Source organism: Procambarus clarkii, chromosome 51 (genome assembly GCF_040958095.1).
Source record: "Procambarus clarkii isolate CNS0578487 chromosome 51, FALCON_Pclarkii_2.0, whole genome shotgun sequence".
Classification (NCBI taxonomy): domain Eukaryota; kingdom Metazoa; phylum Arthropoda; class Malacostraca; order Decapoda; family Cambaridae; genus Procambarus; species Procambarus clarkii.
The window spans coordinates 3,385,919-3,404,645 of NC_091200.1; the positions used below are offsets into that span (position 1 = coordinate 3,385,919).

The 18,727-nt window shown below is 45.7% G+C and overlaps 1 protein-coding gene and 1 long non-coding RNA gene across 3 annotated transcripts in view; one reads left to right on the plus strand and one right to left on the minus strand.

Annotated features, from left to right (window-relative positions):
• LOC138351875 (uncharacterized) overlaps positions 1-18,727 on the minus strand; it is a 40,169-nt gene that overhangs the window by 2,446 nt on the left and 18,996 nt on the right. The gene's annotated exons all lie outside the window — the stretch shown is intronic.
• Positions 14,983-18,727, plus strand: part of LOC138351873 (uncharacterized) — a 37,179-nt gene continuing 33,434 nt past the window's right edge. Inside the window, exon 1 of one of the 2 annotated variants that reach the window (XM_069303881.1) lies at positions 14,983-15,283. In XM_069303881.1, the coding sequence (XP_069159982.1) occupies positions 15,151-15,283 (133 nt within the window). In that variant the 5' untranslated portion in view covers positions 14,983-15,150. The remainder of the gene's footprint in view (positions 15,284-18,727) is intronic. The other variant, XM_069303880.1, reaches the window with a different exon arrangement.

Consider the following 18,727-nt stretch of genomic DNA (forward strand, 5'->3'; position numbering starts at 1 on the left):
CAGGAGGACGCAACAAGGGAGCAGGGAGAGAGGGGGGAGGACGCAACAAGGGAGCAGGGGGAGGGGGGAGACGCAACAAGGGAGCAAAGGGGGGGGGAGACGCAACAAGGGAGCAAAGGGGGGGAGACGCAACAAGGGAGCAGGTAAGGGAGGGAGGGAGGGAGGACGCAACAAGGGAGCAGGTAAGGAGGGGGGGGGGAGGACGCAACAAGGGAGCAGGTAAGGGAGGGGGGGGGGGAGGACGCAACAAGGGAGCAGGTAAGGGAGGGGGGGGAGGACGCAACAAGGGAGCAGGTAAGGGAGGGGGGGGGAGGACGCAACAAGGGAGCAGGTAAGGGAGGGGGGGGAGGACGCAACAAGGGAGCAGGTAAGGGAGGGGGGGAGGACGCAACAAGGGACCAGGGGGAGGGGGGACGCAACAAGGGACCAGGGAGGGGGGGAAGCAACAAGGGGGAGGCAACAAGGGATCAGGGGGAGGGGGGAGGAGACGCAACAAAGGGAGGGGAGGGGAGGGGAGGGGGAGGCCCCGTCACATACAGCTCACCTTCAAGAGACGAAGCTGGAACTGTATACCAAAAGTGAGGTAAAACCACACTGAAGTGAGTTTTGTCTCGTCGTCTCTTTTATAACCAGCAGCCAACCAAACTCGGCCGCTGATTGGTTGTCATTCACCCTAAACCTCACCCCATTGGTTAACATTTTGCGCGTCTGAAGTGTCAATTAACAATGGCCAACAGCCACTCCTTCACTTCCCCAAATACGAACGAGTCTCTAATGAACCAATAATCATCCCCAGCTTGAATGTTTGAAGTTAATTTCAAAATCTATTTCACAAACCAAATACAACATTCTATTGTAAATGTTGCAACAGAACAACAGGTACAACAGAGCAACATTTGCAATAGAATTGGCAGTGAAGTAGTAATGGTCCGTCAGTCCAGAACTGTTAATGGTCGCTCCACAACTAATTTATTTATTTATTTATTTATATATATATACCAAAAAAGTACATTGGGTTTAGGAGAGTACACAGCATTGGTGTTTTTACATTCTTGTAAAGCCACTAACACGCATAGCGTTACGGGCAGGTCCTTAATCTGACAGACAATTTTAAGTAGATAATTTCTAGCAAAATTATATATTTTTTTTAAACTGTAACTGCCCCCCCCCCCCAGCCCCCTTGTTGCGTCCCTCCTCCTGGCCCTTGTTGTCTCCCCTCCCTCCCTCCCTTTTTATGGGGGAACTAACATTTCAGATTTGTCTTGGCGAATCGAAGGTTGGGTTTAATGTGCATAATGCTGCGTGTATAGCAAACCTCAAGCAGCAGACCTCTATAGCAGACCTCAAGACCTATAGCAGACCTCAAGACCTATAGCAGACCTCAAGACCTATAGCAGACCTCAAGACCTATAGCAGACCTCAAGACCTATAGCAGACCTCAAGACCTATAGCAGACCTCAAGACCTATAGCAGACCTCAAGACCTATAGCAGACCTCAAGACCTATAGCAGACCTCAAGACCTATAGCAGACCTCAAGACCTAGAGCAGACCTCAAACTGATCTGTGACACTTCTCTACCCCACTTCCTTGGCTTACCCTATTAACCATATTCTTGCACCAGGGTTAAGTCTGAATGCACTCGTTAGTCTTAAATTGATAATATTTTTCAGTTTGCAGAATGTTTCTGCTTAAAATACTAGTGTGGGTGTGTTGGACCTCCGGAGACCACAGACCTTGGTGTTCCTCCCGTATCCTAAAACAAAACCAATTTTCATCTTGCCTCTCCCTTCCCTGAACTTTTCCTTCAGGGAAAGTCTACAGTTCTCAAGACACTAACCGGTTTCAAACTAGTTGCTTTCCAGTTCCATATTACGTCCAACAGTTCACTCTTCAAGCGGCACTCTTGTCCTTCCAACCCCTTCCTGCATTTCAGGTACCCCAACTTCCATTCGCCCCTCGACCTCTACCCCAGCTTCTGTTTTAGGTTTGGCTACTCAGAACGAAATGTCTATATAAGCACGGGCTATAGTGAGCCCGTAAGAATTCCTGTTTCCCCCAGCTTCCATTGATCCCACCTTAAGTCTCATCCTTCAAGGCAACAGCAAACTCTACACTCCATCCTGTGGAATACCTGGTAACATGGTTAATGCATAGCTTGTTTGATTTTATTAAACTCTAAATCCTATAGATCAAACCAGACATGTGCTTGGAGTACCCAAGATGTAGGTTTAGACTCAACATGTCTTACTGTCCCAGTTGAGTAAATTTAGATTAATATAAATTTTGTTTGTTTTAGATATATGAAGAGGGCTGGTAAGAACTACCATTTCTAATGGTGCGTGAATACTAATGCCTACAGCTGGGATCAAGCAAACTCCTTCTAGTCTTGGAAGAGGCTTCCATGCAGCTAGTTAGTACCCAAGAAAAGGATAGAAGACTTCATAAAGAGTTATCGCCAGAAATGAGTTTACTTGTTAGTGTTTAACGGTTACAAATTAGATACATGTGCATATAATATTTGATACTTCCTTCCCCAGGCTCGGGCGACCACAGCCACACAACTGGGAAGGGAACGAGGACTCTCGGTGCTGGAGAACATCTACAATGACGACATAAAGTGGCACGACATTGTGTACTTTGAAACGCACTGCCAGACGAGTTGGATTTGGATATAGGGAAACACGCACGCCAGCAATGCTCGAGCTCTTTCAGAAAGCCCTAGCCAAGGCGAGGGAGCGCATGACAGAACTCAGGCAAGATAACTGGGAAACTTTTGTTAACAGTCTCAACTCTCACACCCCCCCTCAGCCAGGCATGGAAGGATATTAAAAGAATTAAAGGCGATAAGATCGGCCAAGTATCACACCCTCACCCTCTACACAGAGCAAACGAGTTAGTCGATGCTTGGGCAACCACCTCTAGCTTCAACAATCTTTCCCCAGACACACAGTTCAGATTAAATGCTGGTTACGGAGATCGAGAAAGGCTCGTTGACTTCATGCTCCACAAGGAAGATGAATGCAACGTGCCATTTACCGAGTTTGAATTACTCGCGGCCCTAAACAAAGGCAAAGCCACATCCCCCGGTGAAGATAGTATCACTTATGACATATTGCGTCTGCTCCCTTTAGTACCAGGGAATCCCCTGCTTGAGCTGTATAATATGAGCTATGTTACTGGGGAGCTTCCTAACTCTTGGACCAACAGTATAATCATTCCAATTCCCAAGCCAAATCAAGAGAATGCTTTCCGCCCAATTTCCCTTACTAGCTGCATTTGCAAAACATTCGAGAGAATGGTCCTAAACCGTCTCCTCCATAGAATAAGAACCATGCTATCCCCCCCAGATATATGGCTTCATGCATGGAAGGAGTGTGCATCATTGCATCACCACCTTTCTTACCCTGCACACTGAAAAGTCATATACCACCTTCCTAGATCTTAAGTCTGCCTTTGATATTGCAAATAGACATGTTATCTTGAGTGAGCTTGCAAGAATGAATATTGGTGGTCGGCTTCTTTGTTGGATCAGGGGTTACTTATCCAACAGGAAGTCATCTGTATTTTTCCAGGGGCATAGGAGTGTAACAAGAGACTTTGAACTAGGTACCCCGCAGGGTGGTGTCCTCAGTCCTACCTTATTTAATATCTTAATAAACACGCTGTTAAACTCTATACCGAGCAAACCCAACGTCCACATCATTAGCTATGCTGATGATATAATGATACACACCACTGGGTATGCTAACACGCAGAACACTCTTAACTCTGTATTAGACTCATGTCAGGACCTAGGTTTAATTATCTCAGCAGAGAAAACAAAGATACTAAATCGGCGCCCACCCAGGCAGGGAGGAGCTGTTCGCAAGATGCAACTGTCTGATGGCTCCCAGCTTGACTATGTAAACAGATTCAAATACCTTGGCCTTGAGGTGCCACTGTATGGTCCTGTTGTATTCAGACTCTGTCGTCAGTTTAAAGAGAGGCTCCGAGCTCTCAAGGCTGTTGCAGGTTATCACTCAGGCTATGGTGCCAATGTCAGAATTGTCAAAATGACGTACTTTGCATACATCAGATCTTTAGTGGATTATGCTGCACCTCTGCTTGTTTTGATGCCTGAAAGAAAGCTTGGAGGGCTTGAAAAATTGCAGAACGAAGCCTTGAGGATAATCCTTGGGTGCCCTCGTACCACAAAGATACTTAATATGAGAAAGGAACTTAATATTCTGAGCGTTGTTGATCGTGTTACTGAAATTAACTGTCAAATTGGTATAAAAATGCTTAGGCTAACTCATCCTAATCCTTGCACAGAAGCCCTCCAGAATTTCTTTAGTGAAGATCAGCATTGTTCCAAATGGATAACAAAAACTGGAACTCAACTCAGAATGTATGGGGTTCATGATTTGTACCAAGAGAAACAACAACGGCACTTTCCTGCACCGTGGGAGGTTACACCCTTTCCAGTTTTAATCCCTCCCTTTCCACCCAAGAAGCAAATTAGAGATCAGCCCAAGCTTCGTCTTCAGGCAAAGCTCAACGCCTTAAGCCATATTGATGCTCTGTCCACAGAGCATTCTCTCTCTCAAATCATATACACTGATGGTTCCCTACACCGCACCACGGGTGCAGCTGGAAGTGCAGTTGTCCTGACAATGGGCGATGGCCTATACTTTGAGTGGGGAGTCCGTATAAACAACTGGGCCTCTACCCTTCAGACTGAACTATTTGCCTTGATCCTTGCACTGAAATGTGTACAAGTCTCAAAACTTGATACATTAATTGTAAGTGACTCCTTATCATCCTTAATGCTCTCAATTCTTTAAGACATAACTGTAACATGCTTGTGTCCGAAGCTAGACACAAATACAACAAAATTATTAAGGATGGTAACAGAGTCCATTTCATGTGGTCTCCATCTCATGTTGGGCTCCGAATGCATGATAGAGCTGATAAGTTAGCCAAAGAATCTGCCTTTAAAGGAGCCGTTGAGTGTAACCTTGGATTGTCAATGAGTAATCTGAGAGCAGCAGTACACCGAGAACTTCAACAAGATCTTGTAGATCCGAGGCAAAGTGAAACTGACACCAGTAATTCCATCTATCATCATACTATCATGCAAGAGGAGCCACACATCTATGGATCATCCAATAAAATCAGCAGACTTCTAGATGTTACTACTGCTCGGCTTAGACTCGGTTACAAGTATCTCTGGGAATTCTCATTATCTGCTGATGTAAACCTGACCAAATGTAAACTGTGTCAACAAAATTATTCGCACACCCTCCGTCACTATGTGATGGAGTGCGAAAAGATACGTGAATTTAGAGACAATTCTATAACCAATGTTCCAGCGATGTGTCAATATTTCATTCAAAATGATCTGCTACCAGAAATTTTAGCCAAATATCCCCAGTTTGCTAACTGTAGGTAACAACTAAGTGATTGTAACCTATCCACCGCTGCCCACTGGATGGGGGGCGGTGTGCAGGACAAACATATCAATTTTGACACTAGCTCTCCACATATGTCAGTTGCTTAATTTAGAACCTGTACTTGAGGTCGATCTCGAACCCATTGTTGATGTGATGACTTATATTGAATTTTGTAACTAACTCATCAAGATTGTAACTTGCTTAGCTAAATGAATTGTGGGGTTCAGTCCCTGAGCCCATTATGTGCCTCTGTAACCCTTTCCACTACCGCGCACAAGATGGGTATGGGGTGCATAATAAATGAACTAAACTAACTGATGAGGGGGCTATGAATGAGTGCCATGAGGGTTCTGTAAATGAGGGCACAAGGGAATGCATGTAATTCTTGTATGCCTAGCATTTTTAACCCTGTAAATGAGTGCTATATTGTGTTTAGGTCTGAAATTTGTTATGGTTCTGATTGCTGATTTATGATGGGTATTAATGAGTTTCAGGTAAACTAGTTATAAACTGCTGAACTCTGAACACCTTTCCCCGCGCTATTTGATGTACGGGTGGATTAGATCATTCACAACCCACAATAAGAGGGGTCTCGATGATTTAGAACTCCCGATAGAGGATAACGTTATAACTCAAATGGCGACACAGGAGACTCTATAGTTGGGAACTCCTAGGTTCGGCCCACTATTGCGTGCGAGCCGTAAGCGCTAAGCTTTACATGCACGTGAAGAGGCGTTCCCAAGTCGTAAATTGCTGGTTATGTATACGACCTTAAAAGCCAGTCGAGAGGGTAAATAAGGACTAGAGACCTTAAAGCGAGCGTAACACTCACAGGGGGACAGTTAGCTGTGAGTAACACAACACTAAGTTTAATATTTAAATAAACCTGACGTAGGAATGGTGTTGTCTTGTGTAGTAAACCATTTCTCTTCAGTAATCATTTCTATCCATCATTGTCGTCGTCGTGCATTAAAATGACAGGTTGCAATACACCGATACGACGACGGCCAGGGTAGACAGGAACATGAAGCAACACGGGGGGGAAACTAAGAGGGCAATGATAACTGTACTTAATAGCTTCTCCTACGGCTGGTTACTTTAGTAGGTTCATTATGCGCTCCATACAGTATACCTGTCCTGTAAACAACAGAGGAAAATGTTACATAGTTGATGATGATGAGTTAGTTACATAGTTTGCAATGTAGAGTTAGATAAGCATTGATGAGTTAGTTACATAGTTTGTTGACATGAATCAGCAGTGTATTCACTCACTATCAAACTACATTACCGGGACCACAAGAAAGCCTGACTCATCGACAGAGAGTTTTAGTTAGTTTATTTTGTTTACTCTGGCTCCCACTTTCAGTTGGGTAATTGCCCCACGCTCGCATACACGACGAGACATACATGGCCACACATACACGGCGACACACGTACACAACGGTACACATACACTCTGGGGCCTTGGGGCTGAGTGGACAGCGCTTGGGATGCGTAGTCCTAAGGGTCTGGGTTCGATCCCCGGCGCAGGCGGAAACAAATGAGCAGAGTTTCTTTCACCCTGATACCCGTGTTCACCTAGCAGCAAATAGGTACCTGTGAGTTAGACAGCTGCAACGGGCTGCTTCCTGAGGGTGTATGTGTGTGTGAATAAAAAAAAAAAGTTGATTGACAGTTGAGAGGCGGGCCCAAAGAGCCAGAGCTCAACCCTCGCAAGCACAACTAGGTGAGTACAGTGACACTAAGGATGGAGGGAGCAGGAGACTGGACATAAGGTACCAAACGGGAGATGGAATCTCCAATGAAACAGAGAAAAGGATCTAGGAGTTGATATCACACCTAACCTGTCTCTTGAAGTCTACATCAAAAGGGTGTCATTAGCGGCATATGCGATGCTGGCTAACATAAGAATTCCTTTTATAAGTTTGTGTAAGGAATCATTCAGAACCTTGTACGTCACATACGTCAGACCAATCCTGGAGTATGCTGCGTGGAGTCCGTATCTAGTCACTAACAAAACGAAGTTGGAGAAGATTCAAAGGTATGCCACCAGACTATCTTGAGGTTATCTTGAGATGATTTCGGGGCTTTAGTGTCCCCGCGGCCCGGTCCTCGACCAGGCATCCACCCCCAGGAAACAGCCCGTGACAGCTGACTAACACCCAGGTACCTATTTTACTGCTAGGTAACAGGAGCATAGGGTGAAAGAAACTCTGCCCATGGTTTCTCGCCGGCGCCTGGGATCGAACCCAGGACCACAGGATCACAAGCCCAGTGTGCTGTCCGCTCGGCCGACTAGTCCACAACTACGAGATATGATTTACGAGGAAAGGCTATATGAATTGAACCTCACATTGCTGGCAAGTAAGTAAGTAATTGTCAAAAAAAAGGCACCAAACATTGCTGGCAAACAAAAGAGTTATGGAGATAATGCCCACATGCACCGACCGGCTCCCTGGCCGAGCGGACAGCACACTGGACTTGTGATCCTGTGGTCCCGGGTTCGATCCCGGGCGCCGGCGAGAAACAATGGGCAGAGTTTCTTTCACCCTATTCCCCCTGTTACCTAGCAGTAAAATAGGTACCTGGGTGTTAGTCAGCTGTCACGGGCTGCTTCCTAGGGGTGGAGGCCTGGTCGAGGACCGGGCCGCGGGGACACTGAAGCCCCGAAATCATCTCAAGAAGAGATGCAGCATTCTCTAGAGATAAAGCATGTTTTATCTCATTCGTTTTATCTCATTTTATCGTTTTATCTCATTTTATCTTTACCACATTCATGTTTCTCTGGATATTTAACACGGGTGGTACTCCCACAAGCAAGTAAAAACTTGGTGCCCAAATGAGCCACAGAGATATTAGAAACATTTGTGTTGTGTCAGAGTAGTTAATAAATGGAAAAGCATTAGGAAGTGACGTGGTGGAAGCAGATTCCATACACAGTTTCAAATGTAGATATGATGGAGCCCAATAGGCTCAGGAACCTGTACATCAATTGATTGCCATTTGCGAGACGGGACCAGAGAGCCGAAGTCGATCCCCCGCAAGTACAGATAGGTGAGTACTCATACACGGCGACACATGTACACAATGCAGACAGTCCGAGACAACCTGTCCTTTCACAAATTACGTCTGAATTTGGCTGTTTGGCCATATAGCCGAAAATGGACGTAATTTGAAAATGAAAAACAAAATCGAAAATAAATGTGGGATTTTTTTCTCCCAAAACAGTAAGTTAAGGGACCTCTGGTAGGTTAGGAGGGCAGGAAATTATCCTAAAGATTAAAAAATGTCTTGAAAAATGCTAATTGAAAGTTTCCTCTCCTAACCTTACCGACTAAGCCGAAGGACTCAAACAGAAAACAGGACAGTACGTCACTTTCGTGAGCCGATTTCATTTCAAATTAGGTCCATTTTTGGCCAGAGCGCACATACGAGCGAAAAAGCAACGTTATTTTTAAGAGGACGGGTTGCCTCTCGAGCAGCAACCCGTCCTCGACTCAAGTCCATTACATCCAGCGGTCGACCCCACAGACGCATTCATAAATTTTAACATGCTGTTCATTCAAAACGGGAATTTTCTCAAGTATAAATTAATATTATAATATATTAGCATATTGTGCATATATAGGCATAGGTTAGGTTAGGTTAGGTGTTTAGGTTCTGTTGGCGATTAATTGTATTTGTAGTACGTGGGTGAAGCATTTATAGCGTTGTGATTCGAACAAAATTCGTCAGTGAAGCACTTGTTCCCGATATGTTCGAACGTCAGCAGTTGTGAGTCGTGTGTAAACCGCTTTTCATTCATAAACAGGGGGTTTGGCGGGTGCGTGGAATCACTTTTGGATCTTTGTTTGGAGGACGGGCTGAGCATTTATAGCGTTGTGATTCGAACAAAATTCGTCAGTGAAACACTTGTTCCGGATATGTTCGAACATCAGCGGTTGTGAGTCGTGTGTAAACCGCTTTTCATTCATAAACAGGGGGTTTGGCGGGTGTATGGAATCACTTTTGGATCTTTGTTTGGAGGACGGGCTGCGAGCAGTCATCGCGCCCCTAAACGTATGTGCCCGAACCTAACCTAACCGAAAATCCATGAACAGGAAAACGGGACATCACGTCAATTTCGCGAGTAATTGTGGTTTTAGTCAGCCCGTCCTCGCATACAAAGATCCAAGCTCTTTAATCCAGCCGGCAAACCCCCCCCCCCCCGTATATGAACGAAAAACGGTTTACACACGACTCACAACTGAAGACGTCCGAACACTTCTGGAACAAGTGTTTCGCTCACGTCCTCTGTTTGAACCACAATTCTATAAATGCTTCACTCACGCACTTCAAATACAAATAATCGCCAACAGTACCTAAACACCTAACCTAACCTACGCCAAACTATACATATAATTTTTATGTATAATAATATTAATTGATATATGAGAAAAAAAACAATTTTTAATACACAGTATGTTAAAATTGATGAATACGTGTAGGGAGGATGGCCGCGGCTTTAACCAGCCTAGCGTGAGGACGAGTTGTTTTAGTACATCAGTTTTTGGCTTTAGGGGATTTATACGGTAAGATGCGATGCACTATTGAACAGGGTGTACTGTGACGCATGTAGGGAGGCAAGACTTACGGCTAGATGAGGCCCATGAGTAGAAGGCGTATATGAGCCTATATTCACCTAGTTGTATTCACTTAGTTGTGCTTGCGAGGGGTTGAGCTTTGGCTCTTTCGGCCCGCCTCTCAACTGTCAATCAATCAAGTGATTTTTTTCCTTACACACACACACACACCAGGAAGCAGCCCGTATCAGCTGTCTAACTCCCAGGTATCTATTTACTGCTAAGTGAACGGAAGCATCAGGGTGAAAGAAACTCTGCCTATTTGTTTTCACCATCGCCAGGGATCAATCCCCGAAACTCTAGGATTACGAATCCCAAGCGCTGTTCACTCAGCTACCAGGCCCCCCTATGGTTAGAAGTCCGTGCTCATGAGCTGGAGCTCAATCTGTCAACAAAACTGGACTCATATATATCTGGTTACGGAAAAAACAACTTGATAATCAACACAAAAGAAATTGGAAATTACAGACGGACTGACCAATTTGTAAATGAATCAACACATGACGAAAAGGCAAAAATATTTTGTCACTCATTTCGTTTGTCAATTGATTTTTCTTCCATTAATAATGTTATGCTTATATTAAATATACTGGCATTTAATACATGAAGTTTTCTTTTCTATAATTAATGTATTTAACAATTGCTTAGCTCCTGATCTATATTATAATATAGATCATGAAAATAATACAAAATTTGCTTGAAAATTCACGTGGTCTACTCTGTTCGGTATTGTGTAGTGGTCGTTATACCAAGAAGTTGTTGTACTGGTCGTTATATCAAGAGCTCTTCATTGATGGTCATATTTTTTTATTGATTTTTTATTATTTTTTTAATTTATATATACAAGAGTTGTTACATTCTTGTACAGCCACTAGTACGCGTAGCGTTTCGGGCAGGTCCTTAATCCTATGGTTCCTGAAATACGACCCCCACGAAGAATTGTTGTTGTTGTTGTTATAGATTCAGCTACTCGGAACAAGCTCCAAGTAGCACGGGCTATGGTGAGCCCGTAACTTACCTGGCACAGGAGCGGTGCGGTGCACGAAGAATCGTTTTTACACAACAAAGTACCCATTTTTACTGTTGGGTTAAACAGAGGCTACAGTTAAAGATTTGCGCCCAGTAAATCCTCCCCGGCCAGGATATGAACCCAGGACAAAGCGCTCCCGGAACGCCAGTCTTACCACTACGCCACGTCGACTGCTGTAATGTAATTTACGTAATTTTAACTGTAATTTTTATTACTTTATGTAGCTTATTTTATTATTTATTATTATTTATTATGTATTTATTATCACTATTTTAACTGTTAATTTTAAATTACTTTATGTAATTTTAACTGTAATTTATGTAAGTACTCTTAAATAATAGAAGCTCTGAAAATGATATTGTGGAAGCTGGAGCCTTCAGTGGCCCGCCAGCGCGACACCCGTCTACTTGGCCTGGACGGTAGAGCGACGGTCTCGCTTGGTCGGCGTTCAATCCCCGACCGTCCAAGTTATTGGGCACCATTTCTTCCCCCCGTCCCATCCCAAATCCTGACCCCTTCCCAGTGCTATCTAGTCGTAATGGCTTGGCGCTTTCCCCTGATAAATAGCCACAGGGGCCAGATTCACGAAAGTACTTACGCAAGCACTTAAGAACCTGTACATCTTTTCTCAATCTTTAGCGGCTTTTTTTACAATTATTAAACAAGTAATGAGCTCCGAAGCACCAGGTGGCTGTTTATAACAATAACAACAGTTAATTGGGAAGTTTTCATGCTTGTAAACGGTTTAATAAATGTAACCAAAGCCGTCAAAGATTGAGGAAAGATGTACACATTCGTAAGTATTTGCGTAAGTGCTTTCGTGAATCTGGCCCCAGGGCGCCACACCAATAGAAAGGTTGGCAAGGTGTGTCTGGGAGCCCATAACGTGGTGCTTGATCCGCTGTAAGCTGTGACGTGCGGTGCCCGTAAATATCATCATTAATACTGATTACTTACCACCAGAAATAATACTTGATCAAGGCATTTGATAGACAAGCGTTCTAATTTATCGGCTGAGGGGCCGGTAATACGATTTAAGTGTCGGTGAACGATTGCGAGGGTGTGTCTGTGTGGCTGGGGGTGTTTATATTAATACTCAGGTAACACGCCATCTACCGGGGGGTACAGCCACTCACAATGGGGGACCTTCCCTGTTGCTCACGTCACAAGAAATCTGATTTGTTGATTATACTTTGAAATGCTAATTTAGTTCCAATTGAAAGGTTCAATAGGAAGTAATTAGGTTTTCTTCTTGAATAAGTGGTCATATAAGCTGGAGGAATTGTTGTTTAAATAACAATCAACTCCATTTAATTTTCTCATGCATATAGTAGCCTAAGCAGGTCTCCTAGCGGAAGGTCAGGGCTGGACCCCAGCCGGTGATAAATTTACTCACTATAATGTTAGTGCTGAATGTACAACACGAAAATACATATTTTTACTCTGAAATAATATAATTTTATAGCGAAATTGGGTCCATCTAATTACCCAAAGCCTAATCTAATTACTCATCTTAATCCATCTAATTACCCATCGTCGCTTGGAGCGTCGACTTCCTGTGATTCGTCTAATTTTGTTATAAAATGATATTACTTCAGAGTAAAAAAATATGTTTTTTCGTGTTCTACATTAAGCACCAACATTATAGTGAGTAAATATATCATATTTCTTCATTACTTACGTAATGCTAGGAAGCTTCGGGTAATTAGACGGACCGGTTGTTCAGTATTAATTTACCGGTTCAGTTCAACACGTGCGTTGTTCACCGTCGCCCAGGGCCTGGACGAAAATCGACTTGAGAATGGTCCAGGACGGACCGAAACGTCGTCGTCCCTTCACCTTCTAGTGTGTGGTCTGGGCAAGCCCGGATGAGCTTAGCCTGAGGACAGGTTGTAGAAAATTTGATGTTTGAGGTCCGAATGTTTTACTGTCAAAAATTTCTTCGCCGGACGTCTTAATGTGTCGAGTTATATTGGTGCGTTAACTGGCGCCCAAACTGTTCTGATGCGAATGTAACCCAAGATTGTCCCAAGGAGCATATCTTATGGTCCAGTAATACCTGCTCTATCTCAGGCAACTGTATTCTCCCTTAATCTGTCTCACTATAACTTAACTAAACCTGTGCAGACGATGAGCCACAATAACGTGGCTGATGATGACCTGTTTGAACGGTCATCATCAGATATGATGACCTGTTTGAACGGCCATCATCAGATATGATGACCTGTTTGAACGGTCATCATCAGATATGATGACCTGTTTGAACGGCCATCATCAGATATGATGACCTGTTTGAACGGCCATCATCAGATATGATGACCTGTTTGAACGGCCATCATCAGATATGATGACCTGTTTGAACGGCCATCATCAGATATGATGACCTGTTCGAACGGTCATCATCAAATATGATGACCCGTTTGAACCTCACCGAACCCGTTGTTCTCGAACCTATCGCGTCCACGCAAGCGCTCTCGGGCGTCTTCAGACCAGCTCCTGCAAGAGTCTAAATAAAATCCTAAATAAAAGCATAATAACAGGAGCAAATACTGAGACGGGGGAGGAAATTTACGAGACGAGCCCCATCAATCACCAGCCGCGGTACACACGACAATCGTCCCCGGGGTTTGTGCCTGCAACATTTACATCAGCGATACGTCCTCGTAAATACCACACTCGAGCTCACATTTACCGCCACAAATACTTCAGCAAGAAGCAACAGAGTTAATGCCGTTGAAGGGTGAAGGGAGACACACACACACACCGGTTAACCCATCTTCAAATTCCCAATAAAAAGATGGGTAGTCGTAGTAGTAGTCTCAGGAGACTATGGAGTTGCGCACTGGTTGTCGGTCTAAAAAAAGATGGGTAATACGTATAGTTTAACTACGTGTACTGTATATTATTTCACTTAATGTGTTATAGAGGGAAGTATATAAGAGTTCTGTGACAGAAACTTTGATATTAAACAAGAAATTATTGTTTTTTTTTTAGCAGTAAGCACTTGAGCAGTTGGCGTCCATGTCTTAGACCTCTAGCTGTTATTACAGGTGTTCATAATTTTATTATGTCCCAAATAACGGGTTATGCGCTGTAAGACCACCTCCCTCCTGATAGCTCTCATGAATTTTCAAACCCTGGTTTTTATGAGCTGTTTGGCGATTGTTTGCATAATAATTTGCTTTAAACGACGTGTCTGGTGCGTGAGGGGGTCTGCATGCTCTTTGTGTGTGTACTGAATGTTGGGTGCGTGAGTAATTGAGTGTGTGTGTGTGGGGGTTTAGTGAGTTATTCCACTTCTCATAACTATCGCTTGCTTGTACTATTGATTGAGACCCGTCACCATGTGGTCAGGTGAGCTGAGCTTCCGACCTGGGCGTGGGGCTGTTGTTTAAGATTTGCTACCTGGAACAAAATGTTCCAAGTAGCACGGGCTATGGTGAGCCCGTTGTGGATGTTGGGGCGTGGGGCGTTAAGGACAGATTAAGGTAACAACTGGCGGTGGTCAGTGTGACCTGAGGTCAACCCTCTCATTATAAGTCGTCCAGGGGTTGAGGAAAGGGAACAGGAAGAGGTCAGAAAGGGTCACATGAGACATTTGATTGGGGGGGGGGGAAGGTTATGTACCCTCTCGTGACCTCAGCTTAGCTCTTTTCACACCATATAATTTTTCTATTCCTTTTCGTTTAGTTTCTCAGTTTTGTGTATGCACTTGAGGATCAAACAAGCGTAAACTGTATCGAATAAAGATGAAACTGTGTTTACGACTTGGCGCTACTGAGCAGAACAGGCGTCATACAACCATCTCGCAGATAACATACTAATCAGCACGTATAAATACACTAGCATTAATGAAGTGCCGTCTTGAGCAGCTGTGAGTGGACGAGGTGCTGGAAGAGGTGGGAAGGGGGAGGAGGAGGGGGGAGGGGGACGCTGGACAGGGCAGCACCCGCGTGCAGCCCATCAGTTGCCAGAGCTGCCTGTCACGAGCGGCGGTTGACAGTCCCCGCCAACGCTGCACCACCTGCCCGTCCTCGTGTCCACACACTCACAGGGAATGCAAGAATGTCTGCCAGGGTGAAGCTGGCAGGCTCCGATAGCTTCCTCAACCGCCTGCTGGTGATGCGGGAACAGGAGGTACTCAACCTGTCCAAGAAGCTCCATCACCAAGTGGCCCTCGACTCTGACGGCGGCTCAGGTAAGTTTCCCGCCCCCTCAAGTCTCCAACAGCGATTGGCGAGTGCCAGTAAGAGGAGAGAACATCGCTAGCATGAGTCTGGACCTGAGACAGCTGATGCAACGTGACGCAAGTTTACCTTAAGATAACATACTGACGCAAATGAACTCTGACACAACGTCATTCGGCTTATTATCGTCTTTTTATATACAGTAATTTGATCCACATATAATATTTTTTTCGGTGTTATTGTGTTTATTGTCTTATCATAATTGGCCTCTCTTCAACAGCTATCTGGGTCCTCTTTCTTGTTTTATGTATTAAAATGATCTCATTGTGTCAGATTGTTTCTCATCAACTTTCTACTATCAAAATATATATCTTGTCATACAGGTTTATAAGCCTTTCCGTCGCCTGCTGTCTCACCTCTTGTTTTTTCTACTGTCACTTGTAGCATCGTCTCCCACCCCGAGTTACTGTCTCACAAGACAGGCGCCTCCACTCTGGCTGTCTAGGGTCTCTCTCTCTCAGCGTCCTCTCCTTACCTTCCAGGGCCTCGACCCCCTAGTGTGACACGCCCACCTTAGCTGTGAATAAGGTGTCACTTCTGATGCCGCGGTTGAGGTCACTGTTAGTAGCGCTAGTGTCACTTGTGTCTATGGATGTCCCGTGGTGGTGTCATTTGTGTTCATGGATGTCCCCTGCTGGTGTCACGTGTCCAAGGATGTCCCGTGCTAGTGTCACTTGTGTCTATGGATGTCCCCTGCTGGTGTCACGTGTCCAAGGATGTCCCGTGCTGGTGTCACTTGTGTCTATGGATGTCCCCTGCTGGTGTCACGTGTCCAAGGATGTCCCGTGCTGGTGTCACTTGTGTCTATGGATGTCCCGTGCTGGTGTCACGTGTCCAAGGATGTCCCGTGCTGGTGTCACTTGTGTCTATGGATGTCCCGTGCTGGTGTCACGTGTCCAAGGATGTCCCGTGCTGGTGTCACTTGTGTCTATGGATGTCCCGTGCTGGTGTCACGTGTCCAAGGATGTCCCGTGCTGGTGTCACTTGTGTCTATGGATGTCCCGTGCTGGTGTCACGTGTCCAAGGATGTCCCGTGCTAGTGTCACTTGTGTCTATGGATGTCCCGTGCTGGTGTCACTTGTGTCCATGGATGTCCCGTGCTGGTGTCACTTGTGTCTATGGATGTCCCCTGCTGGTGTCACGTGTCCAAGGATGTCCCGTGCTGGTGTCACGTGTCCAAGGATGTCCCGTGCTGGTGTCACGTGTCCAAGGATGTCCCGTGCTGGTGTCACTTGTGTCTATGGATGTCCCGTGCTGGTGTCACGTGTCCAAGGATGTCCCGTGCTAGTGTCACTTGTGTCTATGGATGTCCCGTGCTGGTGTCACTTGTGTCTATGGATGTCCCGTGCTAGTGTCACTTGTGTCTATGGATGTCCCGTGCTGGTGTCACTTGTGTCCAAGGATGTCCCGTGCTGGTGTCACGTGTCCAAGGATGTCCCGTGCTGGTGTCACTTGTGTCTATGGATGTCCCGTGCTGGTGTCACTTGTGTCTATGGATGTCCCGTGCTGGTGTCACTTGTGTCTATGGATGTCCCGTGCTGGTGTCACTTGTGTCCAAGGATGTCCCGTGCTGGTGTCACTTGTTCATGGATGTCCCGTGCTGGTGTCACTTGTTCATGGATGTCCCCTGCTGGTGTCACTTGTGTCTATGGATGTCCCGTGCTAGTGTCACTTGTGTCTATGGATGTCCCGTGCTGGTGTCACTTGTGTCCAAGGATGTCCCCTGCTGGTGTCACTTGTGTCTATGGATGTCCCGTGCTAGTGTCACTTGTGTCCAAGGATGTCCCGTGCTAGTGTCACTTGTGTCCAAGGATGTCATCTTAGGGATAGTGGAGATGCCTTCTAGTGGAACCTGACGTATGCAAGTCATTGAGGGACGGAAAGTGGGAGGGGGAGGGGGGAAGAAGGGACAGGAAGGGGGGGGGACGGTGGGGGGAGGGGAAGGAAGAGGTGGTTGGAATGGAGGTGGTAAATTGGAGGTACTCCCCTGGGACAGTATTCCCAAGAGGGACCTCCCACTGTATTCGCCCGCTGCTCCGCGGAAGGCGGAGTACCTAAGTGTTCCTTCACTCGTTAGTACTGAGTACTCGTGTCTGTGTGTCTGAAATCACACACACACACACACACACACACACACACACACACACACACACACACACACACACACACACACACACACACACACACACACACACACAAATGCATGGAATGCATTAGGAAGTGATGTGGTGGAGGCTGACTCCATACACAGTTTCAAGTGTAGATATGACAGAGCCCGATAGGCTCATGAATCTGTACACCTGTTGATTGACGGTTGAGAGGCGGGACCAAAGAGCCAGAGCTCAACCCCCGCAAACACAACTAGGTGAGTACAACTAGGTGAGTACACACACAAGTGTGTGTGTGTGTGCAGTTTCAAGTGTTGATATGATAGAGCCCAATAGGCTCAGGAATCTGTACACCTGTTGATTGACGGTTGAGAGGCGGGACCAAAGAGCTAGAGCTCAACCCCCGCAAACACAACTAGGTGAGTACAACTAGGTGAGTACACACACACACACACACACACACACACACACACACACACACACACACACACACACGCACACACACTCAGGGGGTGGTGGCTGAGTGGACAGCGCTCTAGACTCGTGGACCTAGGGACCGGGGTTCGATCCCCCGGCACCGCCGGGAAAACAAATGGGCAGAGTTTCCTTCACCCTGTTACCTAGCTGTAAATAGGTACCTGGGAGTTAGACAGCTGTTACGGGCTGCTTCCTGGGGGTGGGGGTGTGTGGTTACCTACCTTGAGGTGATTTCGGGGCTTATCGTCCCCGCGGCCCGGTCGTCAACCAGGCCTCCTCGTTGCTGGACTGGTCACACAGACGGACGCGGATGCTCGCAGCCTGACGTAGGCTGGCTGCCAGTCACAGCCTGGTTGATCAGGTATCTTTTGGAGGTGTTTGTCAAGTTCTCTCTTGAACACTGTGAGGGGTCGGCCAGTTATGGCCCTTATGTGTAGTGGAAGCGTGTTGAACAGTCTCTGGCCTCTGATGTTGATAGAGTTCTCTCTCAGAGTACCTGTTGCACCTTTGCTCTTCAACAGGGGTATTCTGCACATCCTGCCATGCCTTCTGGTCTCACGTGGTGTTATTTCTGTGTGCAGGTTTGGGATCAGTGTGTGGGGAAAAAATAGTAGTTAGTAACAGTTGATTGATTGACAGTTGAGAGGTGGGCCGAAAGAGCAGAGCTCAACCACCGCAAGCATAACTAGGTGAATACTACTAGGTGAATACACACACACACACACACACACACATACACATACACATACACACATACACATACACACACACACAGCCACAGAGATATTAGAAAGAACTTTTTTGGTGTCA